Source organism: Myxine glutinosa, chromosome 2 (genome assembly GCF_964187855.1).
Source record: "Myxine glutinosa chromosome 2, kmMyxGlut1.1, whole genome shotgun sequence".
Lineage (NCBI taxonomy): Eukaryota > Metazoa > Chordata > Myxini > Myxiniformes > Myxinidae > Myxine > Myxine glutinosa.
This window is the reverse complement of record NC_136262.1, coordinates 230,350,848-230,370,878: the sequence shown is the minus strand read 5'-3', so window position 1 is coordinate 230,370,878 and position 20,031 is coordinate 230,350,848. Positions and strand designations below refer to the sequence as shown.

The 20,031-nt window shown below is 40.2% G+C and overlaps 1 protein-coding gene across 1 annotated transcript in view; it reads left to right on the top strand.

Annotated features, from left to right (window-relative positions):
- The window catches only part of LOC137422149 (protein unc-13 homolog B-like), a 180,088-nt gene extending 165,915 nt beyond the window's left edge, over window positions 1-14,173 (top strand). The window contains exons 3-4 of the mRNA XM_078772341.1: window positions 10,215-10,332; window positions 13,404-14,173. Coding sequence (XP_078628467.1) covers window positions 10,215-10,332; window positions 13,404-13,451 — 166 coding nt within the window. The 3' untranslated portion in view covers window positions 13,452-14,173. The remainder of the gene's footprint in view (window positions 1-10,214; window positions 10,333-13,403) is intronic.
- The last annotated feature ends 5,858 nt before the right edge of the window (window positions 14,174-20,031 follow it).

Below are 20,031 nucleotides of genomic sequence, written 5' to 3'. Positions count from 1 at the left end.
TTGAGCATCATCGAGGGATTTTTTTTTTTTTTTTTTTTTTTGTATACTGAATCGAGGCTCGTGAAAGAGCTAACATTTATTTCACAAACAAATCAACCAGACAAACAAAACTAATGAAAAAAAAAAATAATGATGATGTCATAGGTGCCTCCATTGTGACGTCATAATTCGACAACTACAAAACTTCATCCGATCGGGATGAAATTTGTGTGTTTCAAAATTTTGTCAGAAGCATTTTCAAAACTTTCTTATCTGACCTCATTTTGTATTCTTGATTGACAGCAGAAAGGATGAGTTGTTTGACTTCAAACTTTTCTTTTGAAAAGTGCTCACGGGATCCTTAGTGTAATTAAAGTGTCATCACTTGGGCTTTGCTGACTGATGTTTTGCATTGAAATCAGGCTTCAGTTTTATCCTTTTATGGGCGTTGCCTTAAATAATCCATCCTATTTCTGTTCTTGTCATGGTCGGATGCTGGGAGTGCCTGCTGTGAATATTATGGAGGGAAACAAGAGATGGGAAACCGTGACAGAATTTGCAGGATTAATATAGTAGGTGGTTGGCAATGATGCAGGGGAATGCCAAGGTCGGAAAAAGCTTGCGTAGGATATGGAATGATTATACATTTGGATGCTTTCTGTTTCTGTTGAACAGACATTCCAATTATAATCAACCCACTCTCTGTCTGCCTACACCATCACGCCCACTCCAACTCCTCGTTTTACTCATATTTATTGGACCTGGTGCATTCTCTATCTCATGATCCACCATTGGGAACCACACTGCCATTTACAAATATAGTACCTGTAAAAATAGTCGGTGGTTTATTTCCCGAGGTGCACACATTTATTCACAAGCACATTGAAAATTGGTTTTATTATACTGCCTGCAAGTACCACAACGATCTTTGAAAACACAATCTGTGAACCGGTGTGACATGACCCTCCTGTACATTTGAGGGCTTAGATACATAGGTAATTGGTACACCCCTGAACCTTTGAGGACTTGGATAGACCCAGGCTGGCCTGGGGTGTGAAAATTTATTAAACACCTGTCTAATGAGACGGTGCTTAATATCATTCTCACTACTAAGAATTCTTTTCTGAGTGACATTCCCAGTGTGCAGGGAGGCAGACCGAGAACCGTGCATAGAAATGTCCACTCACTGTACCTGGTCTTGAATTTGGCATTGAACAATTTGTGGTTTTGAAGCAACAATGGCTGATTGAAATTGGTGATTGTTCATGAACAACTCAATGTCATTTGTGCCAAACTTGTCATGGTGATAATTATCTTGGCTCTGTAGTGCTTCATCTGCATGCTCTATACATCTTATGGATAACTCTTCAAATTTAGATGCTCAAGGGGTATAATCATTGGCTGAAGTGATGTGTTAAATAACAAACAAAATCACCAGTGTTGCTTCATAAACATAGATCATAATTTACTCTTTTGTGGGACAATTTACCAAGTTTTGTGGACCTTTTGTAGAATTTGGTCCTTTTGTGGACCAAATTTACAAATCATATTTCATTCTCTATTCTAACATGACCCAGGTCCCCACACTCGGTGGCATAATGGTTAGAGCTTCCATTGGGTTTGGGAGGTCGTGAGTTCGAACTATGGCCGAGTCATATCAAAGACCTTAAAAACGGTGCACGCTACATCCTAGGTTAGCAAAACGAGTGCAGACTTTGATGGGCCTAATGGCACCTCCTGTGTTGAAGTTCCTTGTAAGGGAATTCATATTTTCTTTTTTCAAATCAATTCTGATATAATGATCACCGTTTCAATTTAGTCTTCAGGTGTTTGCTTCTTGTCAGTTTGTTTGTGTCTCTGTGTATTTGACTTCATTGTTTTTCAACTTCAGTCTAAAATTATGGAATTTGGACCTGGTGAATTTTCCACATATGCTATTCTACTCTCCAAAAAAACCTAAATAATTAAATTAAACAAGCAGAGCTACATTCAAAGTACACCACCCCCAAGCCAAATAAAACTATATGGTATTCATAGAATACTTACCCTGCGCAGTCAACTTGGTGCAAGCCAACTGTTCTGTTTTTGAACGTTTTTTTCTTTGATCCAATATGGCTGCCAGACCACGTGAGCGATTACATCATAAAATATAATTTCTGTAATATAATTGTTGCGTAGATCACGCTCAATACATTTCAAGCTGATCAGACTAAGCGTTGTCCCTGTCGAATTGTGACGTCATAATTACGGCACCAATGACGTCATCGTTTACAACACATATTCCCCATGTGGAGTTCTTTACAATGAGCCACGTTTCAATTTCTTCCATGGAGTGGTTTCGGAGATATAAAGGTGCAACGTTTTTCGGTTTTTCCGAGATGGCGCCGATACCACGTGACCTATGACAAAATTATCATTAAAATATTCCACAGGAGGAAGCGCACATATGGGCAAAATTTCGTGCCACCAACAATTGCAGAGAAAAAAAAATTCATACTGATCAGATGAAGCGTTATACTTGTTGAATTATGACATCATAATTAAGGTACTGATGACATCATCATTAACATATTTTATTCCCCATGGGGAGTACTTGACAATGAGCCATGTTTCAATTTTTTCAATGGAGTGGTTTCAGAGATATAGTGGTGCAAAGTTTTTCCATGATGGCACCTATACCACGTGACCTAGGACATTACAATCATAAAAATATTCTACAGGAGGAGGCGCTCCTATGGTCAAAATTTCGTGCCACCAACAATTGTAGAGAAAAAAAAAAATACTGATCAGATGAAGCGTTATACTTGTCGGATTATGATGTCATAATTAAGATACTGATGACATCATCATAAACATTTTATTCCCCGTGGTGAGTACTTGACAATGAGCCATGTTTCAATTTTTTCCATGGAGTGGTTTGGGAGATATGGAGGTGTAACTTTTTTCGATTTTTCCAAGATGGCGCTTGTACCACATGACCATACCGTCATAATTATCATTACAAATTTCTACAGGAGGAGGCGCTCCTATGGTACAAATTTCATGTCCATCGGACGAACAGTTGCAGAGGAATTTTTTTTTTCATACTGATCGAATCAAACGTTGTACTGCTCGAATTATGACATCATAATGAAGGCACTGATGACATCATCACAAACATATCTTATTCCCAATGGGGAGTACTTGACTTAACAATGAGCTGTGTTTCAATTTTTTCCATGAAGCGGTTTGGGAGATATTTATGTGTTTTCCAAGATGGCGTCCATACCACGTGACATATGACATCATAATTAAGAATAAATAAAATTCTACAGGTGGCCGCACTCCTATGGTAAAATTTCGTGACCCAACAGTAGCCGAGAAAATGAATTTTAATAATGCAGCCACGTACGCCACACATACGCACGTACGCAACCGAATGCCTAACCCTGCTTTTCGCTTCACGAGTGCAGGGTAATAAATAACGTATCTTCCAGTGTGTGACATTGCCGGGGAGCCTTCAGTGCCCTGTGATGCCGCTGTGCAGCACATATAGACAGAATTTGGAGGGAGCGGTGTACAATAAGTGATTAATTAAAATAAATAAATAATAATCATAAAACAATTCATTCTGTTAATCCAATGGGCAATAGCATACCTAAACCACCACTGTTTCATCCTAATCTATAACTTTTTGAAAATTAATTCGGTAATTAAAAAAAAAAAAAAAAAAATTAATCAATTAATTGATCAATCAATAAATAAAAAATATATTTTATAGCCACATCACTTGGTCACTGCCGTGTCCAAATGTCAGCTTCCTAGCTGAGAAGGTGCCTGAGATATTGCCCAGATGACAAAGAAAATCTCCCCCTTGCAATATCCCGACAACCTTCAAACATTGCCAGCTCCATGTGTGCTGCCGCCTGTGAATAACACCGCAACTAATGGATTTGTTGACACACAGGCTGAGGCCACTTAGTAAGTATAGCTCTATGATTTGAGGTTATTCTTCTGCTTTATTACAATTTTTGCATGTTATACCTAACAAATATATTCGGTATTACAGTATTTGGTATCTGAAATACTTGAAGAATTGTACAGTACAACCTTGGTTTTCCCTTTCCTTGGTGGCGGGAAAATGATTTTGGAATCATTGCTGGCGATGAAGGCGTCAGCATCTCCCATGCAATTCGCTTTTCTGTATTAACTTTTTCACAGAACTTCCTGTCTGGACTTAAAGCCGGAAGTAGCTGTGAGCTCACATTCTTCAATCATATCTGTAGTACTAGTAGTGTGGTATCAAAAGCAGGTAGCGGCCATTATGGCATAGTGTCCGACTCTGCTTTACTGCGCCCAAAATAAAATGTATTTCAATTAAAAATGTGGGGAAGGGGTGTGAGGGTTTGGCAAAAAAACAAAAGCGGGGTGTCATGCCAAAACGTTGGGAACCACTGCCCTATCCTATCGGGGAATCAGGCTTAACAAGAACGAGAGCAATTAATGTACCCGTACAGGAAAAGTAATGAAAAGAGAGAAGGGTAGCAAACATAAAGATGATGCGCAGGATTGGGGATTATATGAGATGGTGGCCGTGTATTGCCTGCTTGAAGCCCTGGGGGAATAGTTCGTGTTTTGATCTCAACTTTGATGATCCTGTGATGTTGATGCAAAACTAGGATGTAACTGTTCCATTTGATAATTTTTGTTGACCAACATATCACTGGCATTGTGGGTTATGAGAGGTATCTTGTTATGGGTTGAACAACTATCCTGTAATTGTGTGGAAAGGTCACACAGGAGTGAGCAATTATTTTTCAAGGGAAGGAAGTTCCACGTTTGTTAACACGCAGGTCAGGACTTCAATTTCCACACAAAGACCTCTCGAGCAACTGCATTTCTCCGCATAGTGGAGAAAGTAAGGTGTTGATATCGGCGTTTTAAAACTATTTATTTGTCCTCTCAGTGATAACCTGGCACCCATGTGGATGTAATCTGAAGTTATCAAATACCATGTCTCTACCACAAGCCAAAATGAGTGTGCACAGAGATTGCTGTGTTGTGTCATATGTCGGTCGAGTCATGTTGCTCTTGGATGAGTGAGTTCTTGTCGAGCCTAATACTGTCAGTGTCCAAGAAAGTGTTTTCCTCTGGGCCCGGAGCAATAATGTCAAAACATACGAGTTTATACATGCATTATATGAATGACTAAGACTTTGTAGGGGCACGTCAGGTTAATTTACTTTGGACATGGTATCTGAACACATGTTTTTGCCATTATTCGAAACACAAGGGGACATGTACGAGACGATTAAGAGTCTACAGGTCTCTTGTGATGACTGTCTTGTTCACTGCTTTGTGAATATCAATGGCCATCTTTTATTATGCATGTGCAAAGGTGAGAGGGGAGATTCAGGCCGATGCACACAAGGTGGAAGGGCTGGGAGGGTTCTATGCTTGTACGAATCACGATCACCCACAATTATATATATTATTAACATTTTATATGTATGAGTCTTTCACCCAAAAAATTTTGTGCGATTAAAAATTTTATTTAATTAGATTAGCAGGAAGTATTGCCATTATATTACCACTCTCACTATCTCTCTCCAAAAGGACCATCTGGCAAACCCTCCCCGCTATATTTTTTTAAAATCCTCTTGAGGAAGTTCCGTCATTGAAACTCCTGGGTGTCGCTGTCAGCCATGATCTTTCTTAGACAAACCACATTTCAAAGTTGGCCTCCAAAGCCAGTTTTGCTGACTGGGCATCCTCTGTCGTACAAAGTCCTTCCTTGGCACACCTGAACTCCTATTCACCTACAAGGCTTTCATCCGCAGCTTGACGGAGTACTGCTCTCCCCTCTTGGTTTGCGACATTGCCTCACATCTTGTGCCATGAAAACCAAGGCCTTCAGGATTATTGGAAACTCATGTGGGCCTATCACTTCATCATCGCAGACATTTCAACGCAGGGGGATGACCCATATATTTAGATAAGATCAGATTGTCTGTCTCAGAGAAACACGTGGTTCAGACGAATACTGTCGAAGCATTTTGCAGCATTTTACTCCATTGGTGTTGTACTTTCTCTGATTTAATTGGTCCTTTTTTTTTTCAGCCACAGATTCCACGCCAGACTGCAAGTCTCCAATATCGAGCACATGATGGTTCAATAGAGTAGCATAATAAACTTCCCTGGAATGGTTATAAAAGCAATGTTTGACAATTCCAAGGTGTTGGTTCGCATCAATTTTGAATCCTTTGAATCATTGAATCATTTGAATTTGAAGGTTTGAATCATTGGAATCTCCCGCGATGATGCTAACTCTGAGGGCCTCTCACTTACTCACCGCAGGCAGGTTGGTGGTCTATCTGTCTTCTATCGACTCCTCTCCGGCCTTGTTCCCCCAGCTCTATCTGTGCTCTGTCCCCCAAATATTCCTACAGGTCGACCAAGATCTGCCTGCAACCCTCTTATGGTGAAATTGCCAAAATCAAGACTCTCTGCTCACCTTCACTCCTTCATTCCTCTTTTCTCCCGCCTCTGAAACAAACCCCCTCACTCTCTTCAACCCCATCCTCCCTCCAGGTCTTTAAAACAGCTGTTCACCACCATCTCTTATCTTCCACCATCCAAAACCTTGATCTTTTCTACCCCCACTAATTTCACCCCAGATGCACGTTTTTGAAATAACTTCGTTCCTGGAATTTCTTGCAGTATCCTTATGCTTTATACTTCTCCCACCCACCCCCCCCCCCCTTCCCACGCCTCCTCCCCCCAAGCCCTCTCCCTCCCACAGATCTCCCGATGTCCCTGCTCTCAAATGTTGTGATTGTGTGCTTCCCCTTCTCTCCCCATCTTGTTTACCGCTCCCCTTATTATATACTTTGTGTCTGTTTTGATTTTTTGTGTGATAAATGTTAGCTCTTTCACTAGCCTCGATCCTGCATACAAAGAAAATAAAAATAAAAATGCAAATTCTGGAAATGTGTTTCGATGATTTAAGGTTCTGTGATATTGTTATGCCAACATCATTCCGTTCATCGACGATATATAATGGACATCCATCCAGGAAATCAGTAAACAACATCTTTCCTAATATGATCCACCACATACTGTACTTGTGTTCGTGGAATTTGAGGAGCCTGTTTCTTTACCCGGAAGATAGGGAGTTCAGGTATCAATGGAGATGGCAATAGTCCTCTCGTAAATTGCTGCTCTTGTAAACCTTAGTGTTATCTGGAAATAATTTGTGTGAACGTAGTGAACACATGATCCGTCCGATAGGTGGCTAACGTAGAAAATAAATTGGACTGGTCCGAGGATCGTCCCTTGTGGAACACTGGAAATAACCTTTGCCCAGCCAGATCGGGCTCCGTTAGTCGTCACATGCCATTATATGTTCATAAGGAAAGTGCTTAGCCAGTACAATAGTTTCCCAGAAATGTCTCTTTACTGTGTCTGGATAAGACATTCATGAGGAACAGAATCAAAAGCTTTGGTGAAGTTGGTATATATGATGTCCAATCCTATCTTGGGCTGATCAAAACTGTCTATCCATTCATGAAGGCATTCTATCAAATTTCTTTGATAAGAACATACCTATTCTAAACCATATTGGTCAGAAGAAATAAGAACGTACCGATTTACTAAGCAAAAAAGGAAAATGGGAAACAGGAACAAGCATGGTGAGAGTGTGGGAAAGGGTCAAAGGAGGATGGAGATGAGGGGACCAATGAACATCAATTAATTCACCATAGCTGGCATGGCCATGGTTACATATATTGGAGAATACAAGTGGAGAGAATTCCAGCAATTTAAAACGGTGAAAGGATGGATTTTTTTCCATAAGTAAAGAGAGGAAAGGAAGAAAGATAAGGTTAGACACACGGGAGGGTTGCTTGTGGAGTGGGCGAAGGAGTCAGCGAGACAGTGAGATAGGAAGAGAAGACAACATTATTTACATGGGTGTTTAAATAGATTTAGCTGATAGGGGTAAAATAAGAAACTAGAAGGCATCCCAAAAAGCAAAGCTTACCCGTGTCCGCTTTGTACAGTACTTAAAATAAACGACCAAAACAGACAGAAAAATAATTATATACAGTAATACAGTTTATATATATATATTTGTGTGTATATATATACAGTATATATAATATATATATATATATATATATATATATATATATATATATATATATATATATATATATTATATATATATATATATATATGTAAAGAGTGGTCCAGAATCCCTGGGCACATTTAGAAGAACGATACCTGCAACAAACAACTAAGTTTATTATTGTTCTTTGGTGCAAAACAAAACATGATTACTCGTTAATCAGTCCAATATACATGAAACACATCAGTTCAAATGTTCAATATCAGTTCATCATCAGACACAGTTCTGCGTGTTTCAGTCATTAAGGTAGCAGTCTCATTATGGCTAAATTGTTTCAAGTCTCTAAGGATCGTATGATTCCTCACATACACTTTGTGTTTGAGGAAACCCCAAAGGAATAAATCACAGGGTGTTCTTAAAACACAAGACTACGGTGGCCATTCAACCGGACCACGACGGCCAATCCATTTGTCTGTAAAGTTCAAATCACAGGCCTGGCGTACACTGGCAGCATAATGAGCAGGTGCACCATCATGCATGAACCACATTTGGCCATCATTGAGTGGAAATACATGCTACTCCAACATTAGAAGGTAATTTGCAGCATTCACATTTTCTTCGAAAAATATTGGTCCAACAATGACTCCAGAAGAAATGCCTGCCCAGACAGACACACTAGCTTGATACTGGACATTGTGCTCAACAGTAAATTGTGGGTTGTCTACTCCCCATATCATGCTGTTATGTCGATTCACAGAACCAGATAAAGTAAACTTGGATTCATCTGACTCCAAGATCCTGTTCTGCAAATCATTGTCCATATCCATTAACCCAAGCAATGTCTCACATGCCTCAACGCGCCTGACAAAATCATCCTCAGATTGTTGATGAATTAGTCTGGGTATGTATGGTTTTGCACATTAAGGTCTTTTAGTATTCTTCGAATCGATGATCGGCTTATGTTGGTGATGTTTGATAAACGAGTTGATAATGGTGTGTTTCTGACGAGTTGTTGTTGAATGACCGCTTGCTTTCCCCAGTTCGAACAGTATGAGGCCTACCTGGTGACTGTTTTGGAAGAATGCTGCCGGTTTCATCAAACTGCTTGTTTATTCTGCTGATGGTTCTTCTGTAAATTGCATCGGGGCAACGGAATAGCTAAACAATCGTATGCTAGACTCTTATCTATCTGATTACTATTGGCTTGCTCCTTGCCAGGGTTGGATACGATTAAGGAGATATCTTGTTTAATGCCAGCATGAGAAGTTTCATTACTCAGCACATACATTACTCTGAAGTGAATGTAATACCCTCTTCTTTGTACTTATGTTGGGTTATCACATGATATATTATTTATTCATTACCCTGCGCTCGTGAAGCGAAAAGCGGGGTTAAGCATTCAGATACATACGTACGTACGTGTGTGTGCCGTGTCTGCATTTAAAAAAAAACATTTTCTTGGCAACCGTTGGTCTGATTGACATGAAATTTTCACCATGGGAGGGCCTCCTCCTGTATAATATTGTAATGAATATTATGACAACATAGGTCATGTGGTACGGACGCCATCTTGGAAAAACGTTACACCTCTATAATCTCCCAAACCGCTCAATGGAAACATGGCTCATTGTCAAGTACTCACCATGGGGAATAAGATATGTTGATGACAATGTCATCGGTGACTTAATTATGACGTCATAATTTGACAAGTACAACGCTTGATCTGATGAGTATGAAAAAAAAAAATTCCTCTTCAACTGTTAGTCCGATTGGCATGAAATTTGCAGAATATGAGAGGCTCCTCCTGTGGAATTATTAAAATGATAATTATGACGTCATATGTCACGTGGTACAGGCGCCATTTTGGAAAAATCGAAAAAAGGTTGCACCTCTATATCTCTGAAACCGCTCCATGGAAAAAAACTGAAACACGGCTCTTTGTCAAGTACTCCGCTTGGGGAATAAGATATGTTAATGATGATGTCATCAGTGCCTTTGTTATGACGTCATAATTCGACAAATACAACACTTATCCATCTGGTCATTATTAATTTTCTCACTAAGCATCTGTCTGTATCTTGTGGGCTCCATGCTGAGTGAGTGTATCGTGTTGTCTCTTTTTTTGTAGTGAGATCAGTCATTTGGATGGAGGTCTTGTTGTCGAGGTCTGGGAGAAAGGTCTCATCTGGGACACGATGGTGGGCACAGTCTGGGTGCCTCTGGGGAACATTCAACAGTCTACTGAGGTATGTTACTGCCATCTCCAGAACACTTTCCCCTTACAATAGTTCATCACCAGGTGTGGTGGTTTGGAAAACACACAGTTGTAGAAGTTCTTGGATTGCTTCAAAGAGTTTGCAAATTAACCCTTTTCTGCATGCTAATTCTTAGGGAAACCCATATTTCCAATATACGTATTACTTAAAACTTCAGCCAGCGTCAGAGGTGCACTGGAGCTCCCCCAGCACCCAAAGTATCCCCTTCTTTTTGCTAGGATTACATTTTGAGGAACAAGTTGTGATATTTAACATTTTTCTAACATTTTTATGCTCTGGTGGTCATGTGATTTATTTTCATGCCTCTGCCAAGGAAGTCGCTGGAGGCATTATGTTTTCAGGTTGTCCGTTTGTCCGTCTGTCCATGATAGGTTTTCGTTAGGGTAACTTGAGAACTTGAGAACGGCAAAAGGGATCTGAGCAAATTGATCACTATATAACATTACAGCTCAAATTGAGCAAGATCTGATCACTCATGTTGAATGACGTAAAGATTAACTGATTCGATTTTGGGGTCAAGAGGTCAAAGGTTAAAGTCTGTAATAGGTCTATAACTTGAGAATGGCAAAAGGGATCTAATTCAAACTTGGTACAGATATGTATAATGATGTAAAGATTAACTGATTCAATTTTGGGGTTCCCGAGGTCAAATGCCATAGGTCAGAGGTCATGTCAGGTAAAAATGGGAGAACTTGTGAACAGCTGAAGCGATTTCAATTAAAACATTCTACCGGTATGTATAATGAGATAAAGATGAAATGATTAGATTTTGTGGTCACCAGATCAAAGGTCAAAGGTCAGAGGTCATGTCAGGTAAAACTACTTTCACCACAATAACTTGTGAACCAATGATGTGATTTTGACGAAAGTTGGTAAAAGCAAAGTTAAAGATATTTGATTTTGAGGTCAAGAGGTCAAACGTCAAAGTCTGTAATAGGTTTATAACTTTAGAATGCCTGAAGCGATCTAATTGAAATTTGGTACAGGTATGTATAATGATGCAAAGATCAACTAATTCGATTTTGGGGTCAAGAGGTCAAAGGTCAAATGTCAGACATCCCGTCAGATAAAAATTCTGTTACCGATCTAACTTGTGAACTAGTCATGGGATTTTCACCAAACTTGATATAATTAATATATTGTGATGCACAGATAAACCGATTTGATTTTGGGGTCATGAGGTCAAAGAGCAGAGGTCATGTTAGGTAAAAAAAATATGTTGCCACACCAACTTGTGAACCAGTGATGGTATTTTGAACAATCTTGATATAAGTATTGTCGTGTGTCTACCCTGTATTGAAGACCTGAGGGTGACAGATGACCAAATGAGCTTTAACTCCGAGGCGTAGACCCAACTATGGTGGTTCCTTTTGCACATGCGGGGGTGGAGGGTAGCAAGGGCTTATCTGCACGAACGGATGCGACGGGGGTTTATCCGAACCCATGAACAAATAAACGTACAAGACAGGCATGACAGTAGCGTGGTGTTGGCTTAGCAGTTAGGGTGCTGGCTTGGGATCCTAGGATCCTGGGTTCAAATCCTGGTTGATCTCTGAATGAATGTCAGGGGGGTTGACTCAGCCTGTCCTCCTTCCGAGGTCGGCAAATTGAGTACCAGTTAACTGGTCATTCCCTGTGTGTCGCAAGAGACGACTAACAGGGTTGGTGGCAGGAAGGGCATCCGGCCACAAAACATTGCTTCAAAAAGGGGACCACGGTGCCCAAAAAAGGCCAAGCCCTGCTCTGTGGGGAAAAATGGCTTCTAAAGGTGGTACTACTACTACTACGACAGGCACAACAAAGAAATGCAATAAATGATGAATTTAATGAAAATAATACCAGGATAACAAAGAAGTTAATGTACTGTAAACTGAATCCTAAATGAGGGACCCTCCATACGGACTCGTATACAACACAAGGGGATGATGAAAGCAAAAATAAATGTGTAGTGTGTTGGCTGATACTCCGCCTGGAATCCTTGACCGGTCCCTGAACCACCATGTGGGAACCGCATAAGATGGTGCGCCGACGCGCCAAGTGCAGCCACCGACCTGCTGAGCGACCGCCAAACTCCTTTCTCCTCCAATCATCCCACGCTCCCAAAGCTCCGATGTTTCTCCCAGGTGCACATGGCACGAAGCGCAGCCGTCACGAAGCCAGCACCAAAGAGAGGGAAAATATGTGTCTGCTCGCTACGAAGCCCGGACACAGAGAGAGCACAAACTGCGACCTCTTGCGATCAAACCCAGCACAGAGAGAGAAAGTGTGACTGCTCGTGATGAAAGCCAGGACCAAGAGAGAGAAAATGGTGGGGTGTGTCCCTTTTTGCTCCAACGCTAGAATGTTCTTTCTGACGTCACCCACGCTCCAATCACTGAGCGCCATAGAATCGTCCCAACTAATCATCCTTCGTGGCATAGCCTCACAGCCACACTTGGCGCCCATCAAGAAGATTCGCTGGGTGGTGTACTGTGTAGTCGTGTCGGGGTATGGTCAGCGCTTGTGTTATTTGCAATTATGTGCTGATCGCATGGTTGGCTGAGTGTGTTTTATAAGAACGAAGGGAAAAATACAGAGGCGACTACACACTGGGAATTGTATCCATATGCCCTAACTAATTAGCATAGATCCACCCCTCGCATGGATATGCATAAAGCTTATACGGACATCCGTTCCGAACTTAAATACAGGAAGGTTTCTTCTTCGCGACATTCGGAGCACACTACTTACTCTATACCATCCTATCTCGACTACAGTATTCCATTACCTACCCCCATGCACGTAACAGTATATATGATGCAAAGATGAACTGATTGGATTATGGCATCAAGAGGTCAAAGGTCAGAGGTCATGTCAGATAAAATGTGTTACTTGAGAACAGCTGAATGGATTTAAAACAAATTTGGTACAAATATTATAATGATGTAATAATGTGGGTGGAGGCATATTGGTCGATGTCATGACATCGAAGTGTGTCATTCTAGTTTATTTTATAATTCACTCGACTAATTTGGGATTTGTAATTTTCTTCCTTTCCAAAGGTCAGCCAATGTTATCCATTTCACATGCCGATTGATCTGGACAAGTGATTGTATCGCAGTCAGCTATGATAGAGAGAGAGAGAAAAAAAAACTTTATTGCTGGAGGTAATTTGTAAACATTTTCAAAATCTATGCATATGATTGTCATTTCGTCAAAGATTTCTTTTTCATCTGAACATGCTTCCCACTATCCAGCAGCAGCTAATGAGAATATAAACACTTTTGATAACTTTGTCGAATTCCATTTATTTCAAAGCCTGAGAAAGATGACAATAACTCACAGTTTAACGTAATTTCCATGAAATTACAAAAAACGTATGAATCAGGTGGAGGAAAAAAAAGTCCATCAGTATCGGGCACATCAGTGTGGTTGATTTTTCATTCTTGAAACTTAGTTTCATGAGTGTAGTTGCAGTATTCTCTGATTTAACACAATGCACACTTGAGTATAGTTACAGGGAATTTAAACTTGTTCTTTTCCTGATCACGTCTTGTCAGAGTTGCCAAAATTCCCACTGAATTCCCTTTGCCCTTCTCTTCACAAGCTCTGATGACGTGTGCAGCATTCACAAATCAGAAACTTGTCACTTCCAATCTGGGGTGCTTAGTCGCACTGCTGGAGAACAATAAAGCTGTTTATTATTCACATTGTGGGCTTTCTTCATCGTTTTAACACATTTTGTTGCTTTTCCTTTTCTTTTCTTTATTTCTCTTTCTTCCTTTTCTTCCCCTTATTACTCTGTTCATTTATCGTTTTTTAAATTCCTTCTTCTGTTTTCTCTTTTATATATACACGACCAGTCAAAAGTTTAGGTACAGCCATCGTAATGTGCTTAATGTGCAAAATGAACATAAGATGTGAACAAAACTCTTACCATAGATATATCTGCTAATCTACTGATTAATATATTGTGCTTCAATGCATCTTTGTGCAAAATGTAGGTTTAAAGCAATTTTTGGAAATATGTCGAAAAGTGCAATACAAAATTCAAACTGAATTGCGAAGTTAATGTTATTAACGTTTCATCTAAGGAGCAAAAACTGTTTACAAATACTCTGCTCTGTGTGGAATTAATGCTTGTACTTAGTTTCTTCATCACGTGCAATGTCTATTATTGCCAGGCGTTGCAAAAAATGTTTACAGAAAGGCCAGCCATATAATCTAATGAGTGTTTTTGTGTTTTTAGATTCTATGAACATGGGTGCCAAAGCTCAGCTAATGCCAGAAAAAGACAGACAATTGTAACTTTGAGAAAAGAAGGCCAATCCTTGAGACAAATTGCAAATAAATTACAAGCGTCAATAAATGCAGTTGCTTGTGCCATTAAACAACATCATGAAACTGGTAAAAATGCGGATAGAAAAACGTTCTGATCGACCAAGAATCATAACAGAATCGCAGGACAAGTAATCCGAGTTACCAGTCTGCGCAACAGACGTCTTATAGCACTGGGAATTAGAGCCCAGCTAAACAGCTCGAGCAATGCAACTGTTTCAAGGCAATTCTACTTACTTTGCTTTTATCTCTGCAGGGAGAGAGGCAATTGAAGATAAATATTCTCCCCCATCTTGGGATGCCAACCCTTGGGATTTGTCCATGCTCGATCCTCCAAATACTATCCATCGAGCGAGGTAGCAGCACGTACCATATTTTAACATCTTTGGTATTACTCGGCCAGTGTCAGCATTGAACCGCCGATCTAACTGACTTGGTTGTGTACACTCAAAACACAATGCCACTTGGTCTGTATTGAATTTCAATAGTTTCTTTTTTTTTGTCAACAACAATAAAAAAAATTATGTGAGGGATATTTATTTTGTATGCCCTTGCTTTAAAGCCGACTGGTTTCGTTTGCATTCAAATTTATTTATCCGCATAACTCTTACAGCATCTCGGTCATCTTACTGATGACATGCTTCATACAAAACTCCAAGTTTAAATCTTCTTATTCAACGTCTCAAATAGATGTTATGAAACACCCCTGAGTAGGTAACCAGAGGGATGATGGTCATTTGCTGACCTTGATCGCAGGACCATACTAGACAATATTACCTGTAAATTTATATGTCATTAAATCCTGTAATGTTATATATTTTGTAGGATTCCTTAAAAGTGACTTATTCAAGTAAACATTGTTTTTCTCTGCGATTTGTGACACAATCTAAGAACCAATTTCAAAACCTATTATTTGCATAATAGTTCCACAACTTGCTGATCCATAGTAATTCTGAACAACCCCCATCTCCACCCGACCGTAATGTTCCCCACAACATATCAAAATTCAAGCAAAATACAAATTGGATTGTGCATCTTAAAAGAAATACTGCATATTAATCCACTCAGCATGCCAGGTATGTTTTTTTTTAAAGCTCATTTGACCTCAGCTCTCTCCCATGCACATTCATCACAGTTGGTACATGATTTAAATGATGCGCGTCAAAGTAAGAAGTTCTTTGAGATCTTCATGAAAGTTTCTTTTGTTTATTGAACGTCACATTTGCCTCTCTCTTAATGGACAATTCATGATTCTCAGGTAGGAGAAGGTGATAATAGGACTTATTTCCATTGTAAAATTGGCTCAAAATCAAGTGAACCATGAAAACACATGATAAGTAGCAAAAAATGTTAGGATGTATTGTGGTGGTTTCTGTGACGCAGCAGGAAAAAAATCACCAAAACTTTGAGCATTTCTTTTCGAGATGATTTTTGATTAACCATAACACTTGTAAAATCAAATCGTAGGCCAAAACTTTTGTCATCAAAACTTTTGCTGTCACTATGTCACTTTTTATATGAATTGTCACCATGCAAATTAGCTGGGCGTTGGTGCCTCTCTCACCAGCCATGGCACTTCAGCAAAGGACTTCTGTTACTCTGTGGGACTGATTAAATCTGTAAATTTTCCATCCTGGATTTCTCCCAATGGCAAATCCTTCCTTCTGGAATTGGTGATTAAAAACTTCCCCACAAATGTATCCTGCTCTTCTTCTGCTCCAAATGGTTCATCTGATTATGTGTGTGAGTCAACTGCATCTCTATGGCAAATCACATAGGGCTGCCTCAACACCGGCGAGTCTGCCATTTCACTGATTCAGATTGGCAAGGACTGAAAGCGGCGATCTCTCTTCAGAACTGATCTCCAATACTGCCCCTGAAGTTAACTCAGCCTGGGAATCTTTCCTCAAAAACCTGCTCTCTTTTAGGCACAGATTCATCCCATCTCGTCTTCAGTTACACAACACTTCTTTCTGACGATGGAACACTGAATCCTGTGGTGAGGCAGTTGCTCTGAAACAACTTGTCTTCCCATCCCGGAAGGAAAATCCGACTGATGGCGATCTGTGTATTCCAAAAAGCTGCAGCAATTGTGTGTCCACTCCCAGCAGAGCCACAAGGGGGAATTGTGGGGGGTGGGGGGATCACCCACCAAGATAGGTATTTGCTCTCCTCTCCGACACTACTACACCATTTTGATGAAACATGGCCATAAGCTTCATATCTGAAGCCTAACGAAGGTGTACTGACTGCATCACAATCTGCGCTCATTGTTGGGGTCTACGGGGGTTTTTGACCACCCCCTCCCAAAATAGGCATTTGCTCTCTTATCCAAAACTACACACACACACAATTTTGATGAAACTTGGCTGCAAGTTTCATATATAATGCCTAACAAAGGTGTATTGACTGCATCATAATCTGAGCACATTAAACCGGCTTACAGGGGAGGAGGAGTTGACCCCCCCCTGCCCCCCCCCAAAAAGTAGGTATTTGCTCTCTTCTCTGAAACTACACACACAATTTCAATGAAACTTGATCACAACCTTCATCGCCCATTATGTACCAAAGTATATGTATATTTTTTGTATACAAGATCGAGGCTCGTGTAAGAGCTAACATTAATCACAAAAAAAAAACGGACAAAAAAAAACTGACACACAAAACATACAATACAGGGAGCGGGAGACAGGATGGGGATAGAGAGGGAAGCACACAAGTAAAACAGCATAGAACAGAGACATCGGGAGATCTGTGGGCGGGAGGGGGCTTGGGGGGAGGAGGCATGGGAAGGGGGGGGGGGGGGTGGGAGAGGTATAAAACACATGGACACTGCTAGAACTTCCAGGAAATATGTTGGTATTTCAATAAAGTAGATTTGGGGTGAATTAACGGAGGTAGAAAAGATCAAGGTTTTGGATGGGGGAAGATAAGAGATGGTGGTGAACAGCTGTTTTAAAGACCTGGAGGGCGGTGTTGGATTGAAGGGAGTGAGGGAGTTTGTTCCAGAGGTGGGAGTAAAGAGGAAAGAAAGAGTGAAGGTGAGCAGAGAGTCTTGATTTTGGCAGATTTTTTGATTTGATTGTTTTTTGATTTTGCAGAGATTTTGGTGAGCATTTTGTTCACGACATTAAATATATCAGATTCTGGTGGGGTCTGTGGGCGGTTTGAGTGCATGTTGCTCCTGATTCAGGTGAGTTTCAGGACCGTGGTCGTATTTTTGCTTGGCTCATAGGCGCGATCCCCAAAAAGTTGGACATAGAAAAATTTCGACTCCAGGAGTAATTATTGCGGAAAATGTCAGGGGCATAGAAAAGGCCTTTTTATGTGGTATGTGCCATGTAGCAAACTATGGAAAAGATGGGACATTATTGGGAAAAATGGCAGGGGCATAAAAAAAGGTCCCTTGATATGGTATGTGCCATTTGGCAAAATATAGAAAAGAAGGAACATTCCATAGCTGGTGGAAAGTGCCAAACAATAGAAAACAATGGACATTCCATAGCTTGTAGAAAATGCCAGATGATAGAAAATAAGGGACATTTAAAAAAATCTCGTTTGCATGCTCTATTACCCTTGTGTTCTTAGGAGGAACCACGTAATGCTCTAGAAAAGTTCATATAAAGGAAAGTTCAGAAAAGTTACTCCTCTCTTCAGAAAAGTTCCTCAGAAAAGTTCCAAGTAATGCTCGTCCCAGCAGTATATTAAAAGTGCTCAACAAGCTTAACCATACCGTACCTTAAAGTAAATAAAAACACAACACCAAGTTTTCTGTATACAAAAAAAAATCCTCTCTTACTTTCCTTTTCCCTTCTGGGGCTGTGGTTTGGCAGATGTGATTCACCCAGAAAGTCGATGCAAGCTGATTGCATTTCAGATGATATATAAATGAACCTCCTTTTATCAAACACACATGCAGGGGATGTAAACAAATAAACATTTTTCTTTCCTTAGTTTCAGTATTATCCATCTTCTTTAGTTGGTCTTACAAGGGAAATCAAAATATAATTAATTGTTGTCACAGACTCATTTGCTACCATGTTAATACAGAATTTCCAAAGACTAGCAACAGTACCCGCCCTATGGGCGTGGCTTCAATTGGGAAGCCCAAATGAAAAGGTAAAATATCAGAAATTGAAGGCTTTTTTTATTTTAAACGATTTATATAAACATCCGTTAAATATCACATGCAAATCATCAAAATCTAAACAGTATTTGTAGAATTTCAATAAAAGCCACATCACTGTTCATGTCGGTAAATATTATTCCGTCATGTTTGGAAAATTGGAAATTGGAAAATTGGGGGAAAAAAGGAAAAAATAATATAGCCTATTTTACTCCAGGGGGTCCCAGGATTACCCACCCAAAATTTCGTTGCGATCGGATCAGCCGTTTTTGCGGTACCTGGGAACGGACAGACGGCAGACATTTGGTGAATTATAGTAAGATGTGGACTTGAATTGGGCAAATATACCACTCTTGCTTGCAGCTTGAGACCTCACCTCCATCCTAAATTCCCTGCATCCCCATTAGTACACAGACTAAAAAAGTGGGGCATGCGTACTTCACCTCAATAAGATATGATATGATCGGATCCGATATGAGATGTACCATGCACTGCTTTGGTGCTGCCGAAGCAGTTTATTGGCAAGAGTTCTGCTGGGTGGTTTGCCATTGCCTTCCCAGCAGCCAGTCAGGGTGCCCGTGATAAGTCGTCTAATCTTCACAAAAAACATTAAGGAACCTTTAATGCCCACCCGTCTGACTTGGATGTATTCATTCTAGATATTCTCTCTTTTATGAGCAACAGGTCGTTTCTGGCCGATGCATGCTATCAAATGTAATGTTGTCTTAGGAGAGAAAGGCAAAAACACGACTTGTTCTTCTTCTTCTTCATCATATGGTTTCAGGAATCTCGCCAATGCTGGGAAAAGGTCATACACCAGCTGGAAGCTGCATATAAAAGACGTGGCATCTGTCACAGGACCATTCTTTGATGGTTGGGGAAAAGACTTTTTGACTCCCAGGTGTCCTATCCACTCATATTTTTTTGGGACTCAGGGAATCACATTTTTATTGTGAACCAAAATCTCTACGTTTCAGGCACGTCAATGCTGAAACTGCAACATCCAACTTTTCTTGCTGAATCCTGAGAAAAGACTGCTTCCAACTTGAGCGTTATCTCACCTTTTGTATATATTTTTACAAGAACATCACATGCAAGACACTTGATTCTTGTCTGCAAAGTTTTTGTTTTAATCTCATTACTTTTTTGTGCAGACTGAATGAAAGATGTCAAGGACTGACAAACAAACCACGAGGTTGGATATTACAGGCATATTTGACCAAGTT